At 37.8% G+C, this 23,117-nt stretch overlaps 1 protein-coding gene across 1 annotated transcript in view; it reads left to right on the top strand.

Moving 5' to 3' along the window:
* LOC117657204 (vomeronasal type-2 receptor 26-like) overlaps positions 1 to 21,135 on the top strand; it is a 41,016-nt gene extending 19,881 nt beyond the window's left edge. The window contains exons 2-3 of the mRNA XM_087893271.1: positions 19,975 to 20,101; positions 20,237 to 21,135. Coding sequence (XP_087749397.1) covers positions 19,975 to 20,101; positions 20,237 to 21,135 — 1,026 coding nt within the window. The remainder of the gene's footprint in view (positions 1 to 19,974; positions 20,102 to 20,236) is intronic.
* The last annotated feature ends 1,982 nt before the right edge of the window (positions 21,136 to 23,117 follow it).

Raw genomic sequence — 23,117 nt, forward strand, 5'->3', positions numbered from 1 at the left:
TTAGACTTAAGCAAACTTAAATATAAGCATATTTAAGCATATTTTATGCAACTTTAGGATGCATAAAATTAATAAAATGAATTTCAATAATTTGGAATTCCTAGATGACAAATTTCTTGACTTTCCTCCCAGATATGGAAGATTGCTTAGAATGTTCAGAAGATCATTATCCAAATAAAGGAAAGAAAAGCTGCATCATGAAACTGGTGGTGTTTCTAACCTTTGAAGAAACCATAGGAATTGGTTTATCCTCAGCAGCTCTTTGTTTCTTCTTCTTGACATCTTGGATACTTGGTACATTTATTAAACACAGGGATACCCCCATTGTCAAAGCCAACAACCGGTCCCTCACCTACACCCTCCTTGTCTCTCTTCTGCTATGTTTTCTCTCCTCTTTGCTATTCCTCAGCCAACCTGGCAAAGTGACCTGCCTTCTCCGACAATCAATGTTTGGCCTCACTTTCTCTGTGGCCATTTCTAGTGTACTGGCAAAAACCATCACTGTGGTTGTGGCTTTCATGGCCACTAAACCAGGATCTCAAATGAGGAAATGGGTGGGGAAAAGATTGGCTCTTTCTATTGTCCTTTCCTGCTCCGTCTTCCAAGTATGTATTTGTATTCTTTGGTTGTCAACATCACCTCCATTCCCTGAGTTGGACATGCACTCAGCACTCCAAGAAATGATTTTACAGTGCAATGAGGGGTCAGCTTCATTCTTCTACTGTGTCTTAGGCTACATGGGTATCTTGGCCATCGCCAGCTTTATTGTGGCTTTCCTTGCCCGTAAATTACCTGACAGCTTTAATGAAGCCAAGTTCATCACCTTCAGCATGTTGGCCTTTTGCAGTGTGTGGATCTCCTTCTTTCCAGCCTCTCTGAGCACAAAAGGCAAAGCCATGGTAGCTGTGGAGGTCTTCTCCATCTTGTCCTCCAGCGCTGCATTGTTGGGCTGCATATTCCTGCCCAAATGCTACATCATTGTTTTCCGACCTGACCTCAACCACAGAGAACAACTCACAAAGAGAAATTAGTATATGATGTCATATTTCTGGCTCAGAGAAATTGCTGAAAAAAGAAATAGAAAGAATGCAGTCTGTAAGAAACATATAAAATTGTAGGAAAAATTATTTATTTATTTATTTTGTCAAAGAAAGATTTGTGTAAAAGAATGCTGAAAAAAGGAATAGAAAAACTGCTTGCTCTCGAAGGAAATATTTATAAAAAATATAGCAACATAGGTTTTTTTTTTTTTTTCTGTCAAGGAAGGTTTTATGTAGGGTATTTAAGATCCAGTCATATTGGACAACCATTTGTTTGAAATGGCATAGGACAGTGATGACTAACCTTTTTGCTGTCGCGTGCCAAAATTGGGGAGGTTGCGGGGGGTCACATGCACATGTGCCCACACCCATAATTCAATGCCCCCCCACCCGCGCATGCACACACAACCCCCATGCTCCCCAACTTTTGGCACATGATGGTGAAAAGGTTACAGGTTGGCCCAGTAGGCCTGTTTTTCACTCTCCCCAGGTTCCAGAGGCTTTCCTGTAGCCTGGGGAAGGCAAAAAATCCTTCCCTTCCCAGGAGGCCCGCCAGAAGCTGGAAACATCTGTTTCCTGACTTCCAATGGGCCCAGAAGGCCTAAAAACCAGCTGGCTGGTGCACTCATAGGCACTGGAGCTGAGCTGGGCAATGCTCGCATGCCCACAGATATGGCTCCGTGTGGCTCCGTGTGCCACCTATTATTTCATGGTCTTTGTATTCTTCCTTCTGTCTCATCCTTTATTCAAAATGAATGCTGACTAATGACCATAATAAAGAGTGACTTGCTTTGGCTTGCAATTAGAAGTCTGGCATTTTTCAAGAAAATCAAATCTGTGGTGTCAAAGTTGATTTCATTGACGGCCACATCAGGGTTGTGTTTGACCTTGGGGGGTTGGGGTTGATGTGGCCAGTGTGGGTGTGGCCAGATCAATGTTGACATATGTCAGGGTGCCTGTGGTGGCTCAAGTGCTTTGCCAGTGAAAATGGGCTCCCGAGCTGTGTTTCCGGCTGTGACGGCCTCCTGCAACCCTCTGCCGATGAAAATGGAGCTTGGGAGGGCCACATGCAGCTGTTTTTGCTAGCAAAGGTACCGCGGGCTGGTCCTTCACTGTTTCCAGGCCAGCATTGTGGGCCAGATTTAAGATAATTTTTTAAGTTCTACATTTTTAGTTCTTGAAAAAAATACATACAATAAATGACTGATACCTACTGGGTCTTGTGATGACCCGGGGCTCAGCCAGAGGTAACACAGGCAGCTGGCAGTTCAAACCACCCCTTTATTGGTCCAAATCTCCCCAAACACTCCCTTGTTTCTGGCAAGTCCCAGAGCAAAGTGACCACACACAAACAAACACACACACACACACACACACACACACACACACACACACACAAACACGCACTCCTCCAGCAACCTCTGGCTGCAAGTAGTCCAACTCAAAGCTGTGAGCACAATGGCTGCAAAGCAAGAAATCCAGCAAGTCAATGAGTCCAGGAAGCAAAGGAGCAAGGGTAATTAATTCAGGAAGCCAGCAAGAAAGCAGGAAATCCAGGAAACTTCAAACTTTGGCAACAGCCCTCAACATATCAGAAATTCAGCATTTGTTCACGACAAATACCCCTCCCCACAGCAACTCCTTACGTCCAAATCCCCAGCAGTGCCTTGTGAAGAGGGATGGGGCGCTATACCTAAGTAGTCAGGGCAGTCTGTGCTGTTCTTGCCTTCTCTCCACTCTCCATGCTTGAGGATCAGGAGGGGGTGGTCCTAGCTCATCACCTGAGCTCTGTCTCTCATGTTCACTGCTTAGCCTCTCTTGGTCATCCTGCCCCTTTTCATCCTTGCCTACAAGCCATCCCAATCCTGAAAGGCCCTGGCCTGACTTGGCCTGACTTGGCCTGCCGCTCCCCATTTACCTCTGAAGCCAACAAAGGTGCCCCCTTGATCTCGGTTGGCTTCAGTTCTGGCCATCTTCCTCTGCAGATTCAGGCTCTGATGGGAGCATGACAGATCTGTTCATATTTTATTTCATGAAAAATTGCTAGAAAATAAACATGGTACCTTGAAAAAAGCATTATTTTTAGTTTTACATTTTCAACAATTAAATATATAAATATATTTAAAAATAAATATAATATAATATAATATAATATAATATAATAATATAATATAATATAATATAATATAATATAATATAATATAATATAATATAATATAATATAATATAATATAATATAATATAATATAATATAATATAATATTTATAAATAAATATATATTCTATTGCAAGTGTTCCATAGGCTTTCATTGGCCTTTGCTCAAAATGCTGATCGATCAGCCACTTATTGTCTGATCAAAACAAAACAAAAATCTCCTAGAGGAATCACCATATTTTCTCAGCTAAATATAAATAGAAGGCTGCACAGAAGGGTATTTAAATTCAACAACCATCTAGGTATTTGTCTGGCTATAAAGCAAGTCTTGAACCACTGGGAGTTTGGCACAAGGGGGAATAAGAGCTTTGTCACATTAATTGCTTCAAGATTCTATGCTCCCTTCCCTTCTGCCATTTATCTGTTCAAATCCTGGCAGTATACAAGATACAAATTTGCGCTCAGGTAGATCTTCAAATAGAACATGATAGATTTTTCTCATTAATTGCATTCTCAAACATAATCCTTTGATGAAGTATTGGATTATCTATACTTTCCAATGGGTAGGATGGAAGACAAAACACCTGCACAATAACAAAAGCATCAAGATGTTTCTTCTGATGTTTTTGGTACAGAAAGTAGGTACTTTGAGCTGCCCTGAAAGTGATGCTTTCCTTGTTCCACACGAGTGGTACCAGCCTGGAGACTTCATCATTGGTGGGATGGCATCTCATTTCCTTTATCACTCTATTGAAAGTAAATTTAAAGAAAACCCTGCCATAACACCTTATGGCATACCAATGTAAGGATTTTTTTTGCTATCTAATCTTAGCCAGAAACCCCTTATTATAAGTAAAAGCAGTTTGTGCATAAATACTGTATATAATTCTTTTAATGTAATCTATGCTTTCTGTGTCTTTCAAATGCATCTGGTTCTGGCAGATGAAATAATCTTCTTTACATTATTTTAAAGACTTTCACGTGAAACGTACAAAATTTCAAATCAAGAAGTCTCTTATTGAACATATACTGAGGTTAAGATAATTTTTAAAAAGGTTTGGCATTATCTGTCTTCACAAAACATACATAGAGTAACTGAGTAGTACACATGCTGAAAGTATTCATACAAAATTTTGTGAAAATCTCATAGAAAATAAATGTAGTACTACTTGTATTTGTTGCACATCATGAAAATAGTGTGTTAAAAGTAAATTTGAACTGTATACAAATTACCAATAAAGGATAATATTTTAGTTCAGGGTTGAAATGAGGGGTCTTTGGTGAGATTGGTTATTTTCTTGCAGACATTTCAGTATCCAACATAGATCCCAATGCTAAATTGTTATGATGTTACCTACTTTGGGTAATGAAATATATGCAAGAAACAAACCAAGCTCAGAGAACATCAAGGAGACCTCTATAGAAATTATTAAGAATTTTAGAAAGGCTGTTACCTTTCTATTACCATTAGAGAAAGAAATGTTTGTTATTTATACAGAAAAGATGCCTCCTTGTAAGAATTGTCAATTTATATTTTTAAGTAGAATAATTAAATTATTTGCAGTGTAACCACCAAATTTCATCAACACATCCTTGCCTTGGCCTTTGCTGTGAAGGAGATCAATGAGGACTCCCAGATCTTACCTAACGTCACTCTTGGGTTCCACATCTATGACAGTTACCTGAATGCAAGGATGACCTATCGCACCACTCTGGACCTGCTTTTCAAGTCCCAGGAATTTCTCCCTAACTACAAATGTGAAAGCCAGAAGACTCTCATGGCTATCATTGGAGGATTGGATTTTGACACATCATCTTTCATTGCTGAAATTATAGGATTCTTCAAGATTCCACAAGTAAGCTGTGAAGGGGTTGTGGAAAATATATAAATATATTAAGAAATATTTAATGAGCATCAAAGATTAGGCTTGGGTTTGTGTTAAATTGTTATCGGATCTATTACTTAGCATGTTTTTTTTCTGAAACTACATTGCCAAATATAGGGAGTAAATATCCAGAGTCATTGAGTGAATATTTGCATGTAGTATACTCTTTCAATGTATTGATCTCTTATATGTCTTTGAAGTAATTCCAAGTAATTCCTTTTTATATTAATATTTAGAAGAATTCTAGGGGAAAATGTTCCTTGAATGTATTTCATAAGAAATCTAGATAAGAAGCAATAGTTTTGACTTAATATTTCAACAGAATCCAATTCCACTTTCTTATAGCTGACATACGGCTCATTAGGCCAAAAGGAATTTCAGACCAGTAAACTCTCTTCACTTTATTCCATGGTCCCCAAAGAGGACCATCAGTACATTGGGATTATCCAGCTGCTTCATCATTTCAGCTGGACATGGATTGGGATTTTTTCTGTTGATAACTACAATGGAGAAAATTTCTTACAGAAAATGCAGCCCTTACTTTCAGAGAACGGAATCTGCTCAGAGTTCATAGAAAGGCTATCACAACAAACCCGGGTGGAAGACTTGCCAGAAGTTTATCAAACAATCTCGGTGCTTTCCATTAATATGATGAATAGCAAAGCCAATGTATTTCTTGTCTATGGAGAATCCTGGGCAATTACGTGGCTAAGATTTATTCCATTTATGGTAGATCCTGAAAGCAAGGAAATTGCATTGTTCAGAAAGGTGTGGATCATGACTGCACAGATTGAGTTCATATTATCAGGATTTCAAATCATGTGGGATCTCCAGATGTTCCATGGGGCTCTTTCCTTCTCCATTCATTCAACAGCAGTTGAAGGTTTCAAGGAATTTCTTCAGACTGTCAATCCTCTTTCAGTCTCCAGAGATGGGCTTCTGCAGGAAGTTTGGGAACAAGCGTTCAATTGTGCATTTCCAGAATTACAAGAAATGCCTAATAATCCGTGCACTGGGCAGAAGAAGTTAGAAGATCTTCCTTCACCTTTGTTTGAAATAGAAATGACTGGCCACAGCTACAGTGTCTACAATGCTGTTTATTCTGTGGCTTATGCTTTGCAAGCTCTCTACATATTATATTTCAATAGAAAAAAAACTATGATTGGTAAAAAAACTGACTATCCATCTCTGCAGGCTTGGCAGGTATTCCCTTTGCATCGGATACTTCTTTCATTTTAGTGAGCAGTTTGGTGTAGAATTCTCTTTTGAACCCACTGTAGAAAGTCTTAATATTTTCTAAGTGTGGAATGAAATATGAGAAAGCAACGTAGGAATAAGGAGGAATTTCCTGATAGGGAGAATAATTAATTAGTGGAAAAGCTTGCGTTCAGAAGTTATGGATGCTCCAATGCTGGAGATTTTTACAAAATGATTGGATAGTGATTTGTTTAGAATGGTATAAGGTCTCCTCCTTGAGCAGTTGTATTGGACTAGAAGACCTCCAAGGTCCCTTTCATCTCTGTTATTCTGTTCTGTATGAAATAGACAAAGAAAAAGTAGCTTTCTTGCTTCATTTTTGCAAGTTTGAACTATTTGCTGATGTTCTGCCTGATGTTTTTCCCCCTTCCACTTTTTATACTTGTTCTTTTTTTCATTCAGTTTTTCAGAGAGTATTTTATGCGGACATACTGATTTCTTTTGAGATTTCTTATTTTTCTTGTTCGTTGGAATTGTGCTAGACTGGGCTTTTATAATGTCACTTCTCAAAGTTTCGCAAGCTTCGTGGGTTGTTTTCACCTTGAGAATTCTAATTGATGGAATCTCTTACAAGCTCTCTCTAAGTATGTTGAAATTAGCTGTCGTGAAGTCCAAGGCTCTAGCTTGACTGTGTTCTATTGCTTCTGCTTGCAGAACATTAAATTCCAGTATTGCATGATCACTCCCACATAACATTCCTGTAACTTCAACACCTTCTTTCATTTCATCTTTCTTAATGAGAATTAAGTCCAGTGTGGCTGACTCTCTAGTTCCCTTCACTACCTTTTATCATGTTTAGGTATCAGTAAGAGCTATCTAATTCAAATACCTTGGCCACCTAATGAGAAGGAAGGACTCACTGGAGAAGAGCCTAATGCTGGGAAAGATTGAGGGGAAAAGAACAAGGGGATGACAGAGAACAAGGTGGCTGGATGGAGTCACTGAAGCAATAGATGTGGGCTTAAATGGACTCCAGATGATGGTAGAGGACAGGAAGGCCTGGAGGAACGTTGTCCATTGGGTTGCAATGGGTCAGACATGACTTCGCAACTAACAATATACAGCTATCTAGGAAATCATCATAACTTGTACAATAAAAGATTTTTAAAACAATAATTTAGGTTACTTTTCATTGTCTTCTCCAAAAATAATCAGTTCTTCAAATACTTCTTTCAGGCTCATGAATTTGTCAGGATTGAGAAGCTGAGCTTTCTGTCTTTATCAGAATTCAAGGGGAATGAATTAGAAGATGTTTCTTTTCAGAAGTGGCATCTGTGCTTTGGAACAATATCTATCTATCATCTATCTATCTATCTATCTATCTATCTATCTATCTATCTAATCCTGCTATCTAGCTATCTAGCTATCATCTATATGATTTATCATCAATCTATCATCTATCTATCTATCTATCTATCTATCTATCTATCTATCTATCTATCTATAATCCATTCTTTGCAATAATATCCATCTCACATCTACCTATTGAATAATGAGTCTCAAATTTTCAAATCTGGCTAAAGGAAATTTGTCATATTTCAGATTAAATATATCTATACCACAGTTTCATTATTGTTTAAATAATTGAAGGAATTTGATTAATCCCAATAACCTACTTTCATTCTGCTTTGGTTCATTCTTATCGTTCCTTAAAATAATATCAATTTAATGATAGAGTAGCCATGTATATTTTTATGAAATATCAATTATCAAATTTCTAAATGTACATGTTTAATCATTGTTATAGGAATGGGAAGAATGCATCAATGATACAGTGTCCTCCTCTCTACTACATTGTATTCAACTCCCTTTCTCTTTCATTCTCTTTCAAGTAGCTCCATCCATTTTTGAAAGGCATTTCCTTTAACAATTCAGCTGGGGAGAGAGTATTCCTAAATGAGAAAGGGGAAGCAACAGGTGGATTCGATATCACCAATTTGATCACTTTTCCAAACAGATCCTTTCAGAGAGTTAGAGTTGGAAAGATGGATCTCCAGGCTCCAAAGGGGAAAGAATTATTCATGGATGAAGATTTGATTGTATGGCACCCAGCTTTTAACCAGGTATTGAATTACTGAATTGGCTATGATTAATCCATTATGATCCCATATTGAATGCAATCTGTTTACAAATCTGATTTCTCTTTTGTTTTAAATAGAGGACATATTATTTTCTTTTTTTTCTTTTTAAAAAAGTTTTTTATTTTTTATTTTTTTACAAACATATCAAATCAATGCGTGAACATTATGGCACCTGAGTGTCATTTAATTAATTTAATTTAATTAATTTTATTAATTAAATTTATATGCCACCCCTCTCTGAAGACTCAGGGCGGCTCACAATACATTTTAAAAAATAATTATAAAAAAAACATTGAAAAATTAAAAACATTAAAAACATTAAAAACTCATTCATGCCATTCATGGCCAGATCTCGCCAGATCACAAGAGCGAGATCAACGGCCCCAGGCCTGCCGGAAAAGCGATGTCTTCACCACTTTTTGGAAGGGCAATAGGGTGGGGATGGTCCAGACCTCAGGAGGTAACTGGTTCCAGAGAGCTGGGGCTGCCACAGAGAAGACCCTCCTCCCGTGGGCCTGCCAGCTGGCTTTGTTTAGCTGATGGGATCCGGAGGAGACAAACTCTGTGGGATCTTACCGGTCAATGGGAGCTATGAGGCAGAAGGCGGTCTCGAAGATACCCTGTAGGGCTTTAAATAATAACCAACACCTTGAATTGTGACCGGAGACCAATAGGGAGCCAGTCCAATTCTTCGCTCCAGCACCAATCTTAGATGTTCATCGGTTGTCCCAGCTTTGTGACAGCCATCTTTAGCCTGCCTCTTCTTCTTGCTGTGGCTGAGAGGGAAAAAAGAACCCTGGGTCAGATTGGAGAGCTGTGACTCTCCTCGATCTCTCAGGATGCCCCTCTTTGCTTTACCACCCCACAGGGCAGCTTTGGCTCCCCTTGGAGCCCCCTTGGAGAAGTCGGCACAGGGAACAGAGAGACCCGTTACCTGTGTCTGTATCAGTGTGACATCAACCGGAAGCCTAAATATCATATTATTTTCAAATGTTATTGATGATCAAACATTTGTCAAATTGACAACATGACATTACAATACAAAAGCATGCTTGCATATTTCATTTGCATTTCCATTTATAGATTACAAGAGTGGCCATGTTTCCATAACATTATTACCCTGTTAAATTATTTAAATACTTGCCCTTCGAACAGGACTTTTTCTACATCACTGTAATTTCTACATCTTTTTAAATTGTTGATAAAGTTGATGAATTCAGTATTTTGGGGGGAAGTCAAAAATATTTTCCCTCTATAAAGGACAAAAATTACATACTGTTTGAAGTATCTTCAATTTCAAAATCTTTCATGACTATCACCAGGTTCATCCACTTTCTAGATGCAATGACCCTTGTTTCTCTGGATCCTGGAAGAAAGGGATTGAAGGGGATCAGTTCTGCTGCTATAACTGTGTTCGATGCCCAGAAGGGAAGATTTCAGATCAAAACGGTAGGGTAGAAATTCTACTAATTTTCATTAGACTTAAGCAAACTTTAATAAACTACTTTGATGAATACAAATAATAAGGTGCTTTTCAATAATTTGGGATGTCTATGTAACATATTCCTTGATTTCCCTTACAGATATGGATGACTGCTTTGAATGTTCAGAAGATCATTATCCAAATAAAGAAAATATAGGCTGTATCCTGAAACTGGTGGTGTTTCTAACCTTTGAAGAAACCTTAGGAATTGGTTTGGCCTCAGTAGCTCTTGGTTTCTTCTTCTTGACATCTTGGGTACTTGGAACTTTTATTAAGTACAGGGATACTCCCATTGTCAAAGCCAGGTCCCTCACCTACACCTTGCTTGTCTCTCTTCAACTCTGTTTTCTCTCCTCTTTACTCTTCCTCAGCCAACCTGGCAAAGTAACCTGTGTTCTCCGACAATCAATGTTTGGCATCACTTTCTCCATGGCCATTTCTAGTGTTCTGGCTAAAACGATCACTGTGGTTGTGGCTTTCATGGCCACAAAACCAGGATCTCAGATGAGGAAATGGGTGGGGAAAAGATTGGCTCTTTCTACTGTCCTTTCCTGCTCTCTCTTCCAGGTAGGTATTTGTATCCTTTGGTTGTCAACATCTCCCCCATTCCCTGAGTTGGACATGCATTCAGCGCTCCAAGAAATGATTTTACAGTGCAATGAGGGGTCAGCTTCATTCTTCTACTGTGTCTTGGGCTACATGGGTATCTTGGCCATTGCCAGCTTTATTGTTGCTTTCCTTGCCCGGAAATTACCTGACACCTTTAATGAAGCCAAGTTCATCACCTTCAGCATGTTGGCCTTCTGCAGTGTGTGGATCTCCTTCTTTCCAGCCTATCTGAGCACAAAAGGCAAAGCCATGGTAGCTGTGGAGGTCTTCTCCATCTTGTCCTCCAGCGCTGCATTGTTGGGATGCATATTCCTGCCCAAATGCTACATCATTGTTTTCAGACCTGAACTAAATCACAGAGAGCAACTCACAAAGAGGAATTAGTTCCTGTATATATATATATATATACATCCCAATTAGACTGTGTTTTTTCTCTGTGTCATATAATATATGTGGTTATGAGGGTATATGCATAATTTTGTATTTATTTATTTTGTCATGTTTATGTAGTGTATATTGGAGGTGGTTGCCCTATGAGAGTTGTATGCAATGAAATTTTCTTTTAATGTACGCTAATTAGTGTACATTTAAATTGACAATAAAATTATTCTAAGTCTAAGTTGCCATATTTTTAACATTTTCAAAGATTCTTTTATAAAGCACTACTTAAATATAGTAAAAGGCTAATTACCATTTTATGAATATATATTTAACACACTATTATAGGATATCAGTTTCGGATTTGTTAGGCTTCTTCAAAATGAAAACCTATTGAGCTTGTGAATCCCATAACTGCATTTTACAAAACACTTTCATACTGGGTCATAACCATTTGCTCTCTGTCCATAAATCTATCTTCATTGCAACCTGTTTTCAGATTTCAGTAATATGGAATATTTGATTAAATGAAATTAAATGCATCCTTCCTTCTGCTTCATCTTTTAGTCAAAGTTGTGGTGACCAAAGACCATAATAAAGAGTGATTTGAATTGGTTTGGAATTAGAAGTCTAGCATTTTTTTCAATAAAAGCAAAGGTGAATTCCAGTGTAGACCAATGTACACCAGGCTGAAGCCACGCTGGCCCCAATGTTTCCTCTTCACATTGGGTAGACTGGGCTGAAGCCACACTGGCCTGATCTTTCCTCTTTGCATTGGGTAGACTGGGCCAAAGGCAAGCTGGCCCAAATGTTTCCTCTTTGCACTGGGTAGACCGGCCCAAAGCCACATTGGCCCCAATGTTTCCTCTTCACATTGGGTAGACTGAGCTGAAGCCACATTGGCCTGATCTTTCCTTTTCACACCAGGTAGACCAGGACAGCCCCATGGGCCAGATACAAGCCGCAGGCCTTGAGTTTGACACCCTGCGCTATATGGACATGATTGATATAGATATGTAGGTAGGAATGGAGAGATAAAGAGAAAGAGAGATGGAGAGGCAGAGAGGCAGAGTATCTATGGACAGGACAAATGGACTAAATTAATATGAAAATGCAATCCTCATTGCAGTTATGGTTAACATTAGAAATATGAACTCAAAGTACAGCAAAGAATAGTCTAGATCTCAATATTTAACAGAATAACAGAGTTGGAAAGGATCGTGGAGGTCTCCTAGTCCTACCCCTTGCCATAGCAGGAGAGCCTATGCCATTCCAGACAATTGCCTGTCCAATCTCTTCTTATAAGCCACCAATGATAGAGCTCAAAACTCCTTAAGGCAAGCATTTCCAATGTTTACTTATTTTCACTGTCAGAAAATTTCTCCTTAGTTCTAAGTTGGGTCTCTTGTTGATAAGTTTCCATCCATTACTTCTTGCAAATATTGGAACACTGCTACCATGTCACCCCTAGTCTTTCTCTTCTTTAGACTTTACAGTGTGACAAATGGTCATAAATTACCTTTTTCAGTGTCATTGTAGCTCTTTGCTCTCCATTAGAATTTCAGACTCCTTGCATTTCTAATACAGTAAAACAGATCTCTGGCTTCTACTATTGAGCTGATGATCTGAAGAGAGACATTACAAATAAATGTTAGGCTACAGTGCCTCTTTTCCCCTTTATATGCTCTATCACATACTGTAGATATCTACTGTGAATTCACACTTGGCGCATTTTAGTTTGTGAGATTTTCTGTACTCTTCTGTTCAGCAATGAAAGTAAAATGAAATGAGAAAGGAATGGGAGAGGAAGGAGGAGGAGGAGAGGAAGAAGAAGAGGAGGAGGAGGAGGGAGAAGAAGGAGGAGGAGGAGAAGAGGAAGAAGAAGAAGAGGAGGAGGAGGGGGAGGGGGAGGAGGAGGGGAGGAGGAGGGGGAAAAGAAGAAGGAGGGGGAGGAGAAGGAGGAGGAGGAGGAGGAGGAGGAGGAGGGGAGGAGGAGGGGGAAAAGAAGAAGGAGGGGGAGGAGAAGGAGAAGGAGGAGGAGGAGGAGAAGACCATAGTTAGACCTAAAGCTACAGTTTACTGTCCATTTCCAAATAGAATAAAACAACTTACTGCCTTCTCATAGCTAATATAAGCAGAAGGGTCACCCAACTGATACACAAAGGAGGAAAAACTATCAAATTTTATTTGTTTATTTATTAATTTGTTTATCATATTTATTTGCTACCCATGGTTCAGGTGACTCTGAGGGTTTACATCATCAACAGAGATATCCCCTCCCTTCTAAGGGGGTCCAAAAGGAAGAGGGGGCCAACTTATTTACCAAAGCACCTGAAGGTAAGACAATAAGCAACGGACAGAAATTAATTTAGGAGAGAAAATTCCTAACCATGAGAACAATCGATCAGTGGAACAAATTGCATTTGGAAATTGTGTGCGCCCCAACTTCCTTTTAAGGCTTTTAAGAAGAGACTGGAAGGTCATTTGTCACAAATAGTATAGGTCTCCTGCATGAGCAGGGGGTGGACTAGATGACCTCCAAGGTCCCTTCTGACACTGTTACTGTTACCTCTTAAAGTAAGTCAATGACATAATATAATATCTATGCATCTTAATGCTATGCAAAGAACGGTGGACTACACTTATCATTCATTGTACAAAATAAAATAAGTTTCAAAAAATCAAGTGTATTTTGTATTGCAAATTCCCCTCTGTACATTTTATTAGCAGGTATGCATTAAAAAACAACAACAGTTTAACCATCAGCCACTTATTCTTTAACCAAAATAATTATCTCCTATAAGATTCGCCATATTTATTAACTAGTCAAAACATCAAATTTTGCACAGAAGGCTATTCCAATTCAACAACAATCAACACACTGTGTCTGTATGGTTATATGAACCCCAGGGAGATTGGCACAAGGGTAACAATGATTGTGTCAGAGCCATTGCTACATCTGTTCAAACCCTGATGATATTCAAGACACCAATTTTCATGCTCATGGATCTCCAAATAGACAATGGTGGGTTTTTTGATTAAGTGCACTCTTAGATTAAAAACCTTCCATTAATCTCAGGATTCACCATTGTAATAATTCAAACTTCCCTCGGATGTAGGACAGGGGAAGATGGAAGAGATACATTTTTAAGACAACAATCAAGATGTTGCTCCTCTTGATGTTACTGATGAAGAAAATAGTGACTCTGAGCTGCCCTGCAAGTGATGCTTTCCTTATTCCTCATGAGTGGTACCAGCCTGGTGACCTCATCATTGGTGGGATGGTGTCTCACATCGTTTACCACTTTTATGAAATAAATTTTAAGGAAAATCCTTGTATAAGACCTTATGATTTACCAAAGTAAGGATTTTTTTTTTTGTAATCTTAATAAGTTGCTCCAAAATTGTTTATATGAGTAAACAGTTTTCAGCATAAATGTATTTTTTTATATGTAATTGATGTAAGGAATTGTGGTGGGGCAGCAGTTAGAATGAAGACTATGAGTGAATGCTTTCTCCAGGAGTTCAATCCTGAAGGGCTCAAGGTTGACTCAGCCTTTGATCCTTCCAAGATCGGTAAAATGAGGAGCCAGATTGTGTTTCCTTATTTTACCTAAGTGGACTCTGTACCTAAGTAGTCTAAGTGGACTCTTAGAGAAGGCACTGTGAAACAGTATACAGTAGTGGCCAAAATTGCGGAAACCTTTTGGAAAAAGTGTATTTTTGAGGTTTGATGGCTAGTAACACCACTTTTTTTTGGGGGGGGGAGTTTCAAGATAATCATATTCCACTGCTGGAATGGCCTGAGAATAGTCCAGACCTTAACCCAATTGAAAATCCATGGAGCCAACTAAAGAAACTTGTTAGTCAGAAGCGACTCAGCAATAAAACCCAGTTAATAGAAGCAATCATTCAATCTTGGTTTCACATGATAACAGCTGCAGAACTAAAAGACTTGGCTCACTCAATGGGAAGACATTGTAAGGCCGTAATTCATGTTAAAGGTTACCCAACTAAGTATTAGCTGACATGGTGATAATTTTTGTATATCTTGTTTTTTCTATGGTGATAATTTTTGTACATCTCATTTTTTTCTATGTGTTTCAGTTTTCTTCTTTATACTGTAACCCCTATTCTAATAACAAATCGTCCATAAAAGTTATTGCATTACATTCTTGATTAAATGATTTTTCCATTGATATATAATTTTATGGTACTACTCCAAAACAAAGTGGTGTTATTAGCTAGTTTTAGAAAATACACTTTTCCCAAAAGGTTTCAATAATTTTGGCCACTACTGTACATGCTATTGCTATTGGTAATCCAATTATCTCTGTCTAGTTCTAGTTAGGGATGAAAATCTGTATTTTCCCTTGTAACCAAACATGCATATAATAAACAACTGATCCTGCTGAATTCTATTTTGTGAAAAAGTTAGAAATAAATGTACACCATGAAAAAAAGCACTATTTTTGTTTCTAGTGGCAGGTATTTGTGGCAAAGCATGGAAATAATGTATAATTCATCTTTGCACAAATTATTGAGCATTTTAGAAAGCCTACTATCTTCCTACTTCCATCAGAGAAAAAAAAAATTCTCATAGATATAATGCCACTTTATGAGAACTCTCAATTTCCTTTCTTAACTTGTATATTTAAAACATTTGCAGTATAATCACCAAATTTCATCAACACGTCCTTGCCTTGGCCTTTGCTGTGAAGGAGATCAATGAGGACTCCCAGATCTTATCTAACATCACTCTAGGGTTCCACATCTATGACAGTTACTACAATTCAAGGATGACCTATCGCACCACTCTGGACCTGCTTTTCAAATCCCAGGAATTTGTCCCTAACTACAAATGTGATAGCCAGAAGAATCTCATGGCTATCATTGGAGGATTGGGTTTTGATACATCATTTTATGTAGCTGAAATTGCAGGTTTCTTCAATATTCCACAAGTAAGTTCTGAAGGGGTTGAAAAGACAATTCTTAATCTTATTGTTGCTATGGAATAATTAATATGCATCAAAAATTATGTTTAGGTTTGTGTTGATATATTCAGCATGGCTTCAGGTCTAATACTTAGCTGTCTTTTCTGCAACTACAATGCCAATTACATGAAGTGAGCGTCACAGGACATTCCATAGCTGAGGGAAGATTTGAATGGGTACTCCATATTTCTTGGAATTACTTCAGATACATATAATTGTTTATTGAAACAATCGATCTATAATATGTATTTGAAGTAATTCCAAGAAATTCTTTTCTATATTAATAATTTGAATAATAATAATAATAACTTTATTGTCATTGTACGTATATACACAGTATACCCATACAATAAAATTCACTTAACACCCAAAGACCAGGTGCAACACACATAAGAAATCCAGGAAAAAAACATTCCTTGGATATATTCTTCATGGTGTGTATATATACCACATTCCTTGTGATGTGATTGGAACAACCTGGAACTGAACACACTCAAAACCATAGAAATGATGGTAGACTTTAGGAGAAACCGTTCCATACTTCCACCTCTCACAATATAGACAACACAGTATCAACAATAGAAACCTTCAAATTTCTAGGTTCTACCATATTGCAAAATCTAAAATGGACAGCTAACATTAAAAAGTCATCAAAAAAGCACAACAAAGAATGTTCTTTCTGCACCAACTCAGAAAGCTCAAACTGCCCAAGGAACTGCTGATCCAGTTCTACAGAGGAATTATTGAATCTGTTATCTGCACCTCTATAGCTGTCTGGATTGGCTCTGCAACCCAACAAGAAAGACACAGACTTCAGAGGATAATTAGAACTGCAGAAAAAACAATTGCTACCAATCTGCCTTCCATTGAGGACCTGTATAGTGCACGAGTCAAAAAGAGGGCTGTGAAAATATTTACAGACCCCATCGCATCCTGGACAAAAATTGTTTCAATGTCTACCCACTATAAAGCACTGCACAACAGAACAATTAGACACAAGAACAGTTTTTTTTCCGAATGCCATTACTCTGTTAAACAAATAATTCCATCAACCCTGTCAAACTATTTACTAAGTCTGCACTACTATTAATCTTCTCATCATTCCCACCACCCATCTCCTTCCACTTATGACTGTATGACTATAATTTTGTTGCTTGTATCCTTACGATTTATATTGATATTGTTTCCTGATTGCTTATTTGTACCCTATGACTATCATTAAGTGTTGTACCTTGTGATTCTTGACAAATGCATATGCACCAAGAAAAATTCCTTGTGTGTCCAATCACACTTGGCCAACAAAAAATTCTATTCTATTCTATTCTATTCTATTCTATTCTATTCTATTCTATTCTATTCTATTCTATTCTATTCTATTCTATTCTATTCTATTCTATTCTATTCTATTTGAAAACTAGACAGGACAATCAGATTTGATCTAACAACTCAAGAGAATCCTATTCCACTTTTTTGCAGCTGACATATGGCTCATTACCCCAAGAGGAATTTCAGACCAGTAAGCTCTCTTCACTTTATTTCATGGCCCCAAAAGAGGACCATCAGTACATTGGGATTATCCAATTGCTTCGTCATTTCAGATGGACTTGGATTGGGATTTTTGTTGTTGATAACAACAATGGAGAAAATTTCTTACAAAAAGTGCAGCCCTTACTTTCAGAGAATGGAATCTGCTCGTCGTTCATAGAAAGGCTTTCAGAACAAATATACTTGGAAGACTACATAGAACTTGATCACACACTCTCACATATTTCCATTCATTTGATGAGCAGCAAAGCCAATGCATTTCTTGTCTATGGAGAATCATTGGCAATGATGTGGCTGAGAGTTGTCATGTTTCTGGTAGATCCTGAAAGCAAGGAAACTGCACTATTAAGAAAGGTGTGGATCATGACTGCACAGATTGATTTTGTACTGTCAGGCATTCAAATCTCATGGGATCTCCAGATGTTTCATGGGGCTATTTCCTTCACCGTTCATTCAACAGCAGTTGCAGGTTTCAAGGAATTTCTTCAGACTGTAAATTCTCTTTCAGACAGTAGAGATGGGTTTCTGCATGATGTTTGGGAACAGTCATTTGATTGTTCATTTCCAAAACCAGAATTACAAAAAATGCAGAGTAGGCAGTGCACTGGGAAGATGAAGCTGGAGGATCTTCCTGCACCTGTCTTTGAAATGGAAATGACTGGCCACAGCTACAGCATCTACAATGCTGTTTATGCTGTAGCTCATGCTTTGCAAGCTCTATATATCTCCAATAAGAAGAAAACTAAAATGGATAAAGAACCAGACCTTCCACATTTGAAGGCTTGGCAGGTATTCCCTTTGCATTTGACATCTCTTTTATTTCAATGAACAAAATTACTTTTTGGAACCATTCTGGAAAGTCTTAATATTTTCTCTATGTGCAATCAAGTTAAATGTGATCAGTGAGAAGCCACTAAATGGGGGAAAAAAAGATGTCAGTAGGGGTTATGTAGGAAATCACTATTGGTTGCCTAATAAGAGATGATTAAAATGGTCATTTAGATTACTATCCATTTTGTCCCCTACAAAAATAATCAAATCTTCCAAGATACTTTGTGTGGCTCATGAACTTTTCTGTCTCTGTCAGAGTTTTAGAGGAATGAGATAAAAGGTGGCCCTTTTTAAATGTGGCATCCATAGTATGAAACATATCCTATCGTCAACTCATGAAGCTTCCCTGACATGCTCCTGAGTTGCCATAGGCAGGGGAATTGGAAATCACGCCTCATTGCTGCACCAAAAATCCACTCCTCAGTCATAACAAGATGCAGTCTGGTCGAGCAAGTCAAGGCCATCTCCGTGGATATCAGCAATGATGGGAGGGAGTGACTTCCACAACTCATGAAATTACCTCGTTGGGGAATGTGATGGGTGGCACACTTTGCAGGGGGAGGGAGAAACAGGGTCAGAGGCAAGGCGCAAAGAGGGTGAAGTCAGAGTTGGCTTCACCTAGGTAATGCTGACATGGTGCTCCTAATAATGGGTTTTTTATTGCCATATAGCTTGAGACTCTTAATTGTGTTAGGGCACTGGTCGGAAGCCTGACACCTATGTTTCCAATAATTTCCAACTCTCCTCTATCTATGGAAGAATGCAGATTTTAGTCTTCTAAAATCTGGCTAAAGGAAATTAGTCAGACATCAGACTGTCTTATAGCTTTGTAACAATCAGGAATGATTAAATATGATCTGGTTTAAGTCAATTGTAGTGGGCCTATTTTATAATAGAAGACATTTGGATATTTTCATTCTGCTTTCTTTGATATTCTCTATTTTTCCTTAAAATAATACCAAATTAAAAACAGGGTGGAAATGTATTCCCTGTCTCTTTCATTCTATTTTAAAATAGCTCCATCCATTTCTTCAAGGCATTTCCTTTAACAATTCAGCTGATGAGAGAGTGTTCCTGAATGAGAAAGGGGAAGCAACTGGAGGATTTGATATCATCAACTTGATCACTTTTCCAAACAGATCCCTTCAGAGAGTTAGAGTTGGAAAGATGGTTCTCCAGGCTCCAAAAGGGAAAGAATTATTCATGGATGAAGATTTAATTGTCTGGCACCCAGCTTTTAACCAGGTATAAATGGAGTCATTGAGGCAACCATGCCTGGATCCATTAGGATCCCATATTGAGCATTGTCACTTTAGCAATCTAATTTCTGTTTCTTAAAATAAGACACGACATATTCTTTTCCAAATGATGTTAATCATCAAGCATTGATCAAATGGACAAAATGATATTATAACAAACAAACAAAAAAGCCATGTTGCCATATTTGGCCTGCATTTCCATTTGAAATCACAAGAGTGTCCATTTTCCCATAAATTTTCACCACGTGCAATTGTTTACTCACCCTGCACTTTAAACAGGATCTTTTGTATATCATTGTAATTTCTACTTCTTTTTAATTTATATTATACATCCAAAGTTCATAAATCGAGAAGTCATTTGGGCATCTGAAAATAGTTTCACTCCATAAAACAGAACAATTGGAAATTGTTTTAAAAATCAAACTTTTCAAAACATTTTTTTATGCTCATCACCAGAACCTTCCATTTTCTCAATGCAATGATCCTTGTTTCCCTGGATATTGGAAGAAAGGAATTGAGGGAAGTCAGTTCTGCTGCTATGACTGTGTTTCATGCCCAGAAGGGAAGATTTCAAACCAAAATGGTAGGATAGAAATTCTACCCAAATTCAGTAGAATTAAGGGAACTTTAATACGCTACTTTAAGATGTCTAAAATCAGTAGTGATTTTTCAATAATTTGGAAATTCTAGATGATAAATTCCTTGATTTTCCTTTCAGATATGGATGACTGTTTTGAATGCTTAGAAGATCATTATCCAAATAAAGAAAAGAATGGATGTATTCTGAAACCAGTGGTGTTTCTAACTTTGGAAGAAACTCTAGGAATTGGTTTAGCCTCAGCAGCTCTTTGTTTCTTCTTCTTGACATCTTGGGTACTTGGAACTTTTATTAAGCACAGGGATACTCCCATTGTCAAAGCCAACAACCGGTCCCTCACCTACACCCTGCTTGTCTCTCTTCTGCTATGTTTTCTCTCCTCCTTCTTCTTTCTCAGCCAACCTGGCAAAGTGACCTGCCTTCTCCGACAATCAATGTTTGGCATCACTTTCTCAGTGGCCATTTCTAGTGTATTGGCCAAAACCATCACTGTGGTTGTAGCTTTCATGGCCACTAAACCAGGATCTCAGATGAGGAGATGGGTGGGGAAAAGATTGGCCTTTTTTATTGTCCTCTCATGCTCTCTCTTACAAGTATGTATTTGTATTCTTTGGGTGTCAACCTATCCCCCATTCCCTGAGTTGGACATGCACTCAGAATACCAAGAAATGATTTTACAGTGCAATGAGGGGTCAGCTTTCTTCTTCTACTGTGTCTTGGGTTACATGGGAATGTTGGCCATCGCCAGCTTTATTGTGGCTTTTTTTGCCCGTAAATTACCTGACAGCTTTAATGAAGCCCAATTCATTACCTTCAGCATGTTAGCCTTTTGCAGTGTTTGGATCTCCTTCTTTCCAGCCTATCTGAGCACAAAAGGCAAAGCCATGGTAGCTGTGGAGGTCTTCTCCATCTTGGCCTCTAATGCTGCATTAGTAGGATGCATATTTTTGCCAAAATGCTACATCATTGTTTTCAGACCTGACCTCAACCAGAGGGAGAAACTCATAAAGAAGAATTAGTCCTTCTATAACTCCTTATGGAATACCAGGCCAAGAATTGTTTTCTATATCTAATTTTACCCAGATTTTCAAAAAATCCTTTATATGACTACAAGTTATTTGTGCATAAATGTAATAGTTTTAATATCATCTATGCCTTCTCTTTCTTTCAATTGTATCTGGTTATGAAAGAAGGAATTACCCTCTTTACATTATTTTAAAATCTTTCACATGAAATGTACACAATTTAAAATCAAGAAGTTCTATTTGAACATTTTCTGAGGGAAAGATAATTTTTAGAAAGGTTTGGCACTGTCTCTCCTCACAAAACATACATACAGTAAATAAGTAATACCTGCGGAATCATTTTTGGAAAATCTCAGAATAAATATAACACTTTGAAAAAAGTCAGTATTTATATTTACTGCAGTATATATTGGTTGCACATCGTGGAATACTGTATAAAAAGTAAAGTGGGACTCTGTAGTAATTATCAATAAAGCAGAATATTTTAGTTCAGGGTGCCCGTAAATTACCTGACAGCTTTAATGAAGCCAAGTTCATCACCTTCAGCATGTTGGCCTTCTGCAGTGTGTGGATCTCCTTCTTTCCAGCCTATCTGAGCATAAAAGGAAAAGCCATGGTGGCTGTGGAGGTCTTCTCCATCTTTGTCTTCCAGTGATTCATATGTTTGCTGAAATGTTACATCATTGTTTTGAGGTTTGACCTCAACCACAGGGAACGTCTCACAAAAAGAAATGAGTAAATCATGTGATGTTTCTTTCTAGGTAAAATTGCTGAAAAAAAGAATAGAAAAACTGTTTGCTGTCTATATAAAACCTATAGGAAAATACAAGCTTTTATTTCTGTCAAGAAAGAATTTATGTATGGTATTTAAGATTCATTCATATTTAAGCCTATTCCAAAGTAATTGTTCATGTGGCTGCATTTCCATCATTTTCCAAGACTCTTTAACCTAATCCATTCTTCTTTTCAACACTCTTGTTGAACTTGACTTTGATCTAGTTTTTTTAGTCGCTATTAGTTATTGACTCAAATGATGTCTGGTGTTTGCAGAGACAGTTTCATGTTTTGTTTTTTTAATTTGATTAATATGCCGCCCTTCTCCGGAGACTCAGGGCAGCTTACAATGCGCTAAGCAATAGCCTTCATTCTTTTGTATATTTATACAAAGTCAGCTTATTGCCCCCACAACTGGGTCCTCAATTTACCTACCTTAGAAAGGATGGAAGGCTGAGTCAACTTTGAACCTTGGCAAGATTCGAACCTGCAGTAATTGCAGGCATCTGGTCTTAATAACCAGCTTAATAACAGCTTAATAACAAGGTGCCCTGGACCACTGTACTACCAAGTTTTCATACATTTAGTTCCTAAATCACTATACAAACATAGTAAAAAGCTGATTACCATTTTATGAATATATCTTTAATACAGTGTTATAGGATATTAGTTTGGATTTGTTAGGGTGCTTTGCAATGTAATATACACTGAGCTTGTGAACCCTGTATACTTAACTGTATTTTTAAAAAATGCTTTCATACTGGCTCCCAAACGTTCACTTCCTACCCAATAAATCCATTTCCATTGTAAACTGTTATTAGATAATAATATGGTAAATTTATTGAAATGAAATGAAAGAAACAAAAAAGAACAATATAATCCTAGGCTGCATTAATGGAGGGATAGAATCAAGATCACATGAAGTTCTAGTATCACTTTACAAAGCCTTAGTAAAACCACACTCGGAAAATGGTATCCAGTTCTGGTCACCACACTATAAAAAAGATGTTGAGACTCTAGAAAGAGTGCAAAGAAAAACAAGAAAGATGATTGGGGCCTGGAGGCTAACACATATGAACAACAGTTGCAGGAATTAGGTATGCCTAGTCTAGTAAAAAGAAGGACTGGGATGACATGTCAACAATGTTCCAATATTTGGGGGGCTGCCACAAAGAATAGGGATCCAATCTATTCTCAAAAGC

The sequence above is a fragment of the Pantherophis guttatus genome, chromosome 4, assembly GCF_059756535.1.
Source record: "Pantherophis guttatus breed Tessera chromosome 4, ASM5975653v1, whole genome shotgun sequence".
NCBI classification, from domain to species: Eukaryota; Metazoa; Chordata; class Lepidosauria; order Squamata; family Colubridae; genus Pantherophis; species Pantherophis guttatus.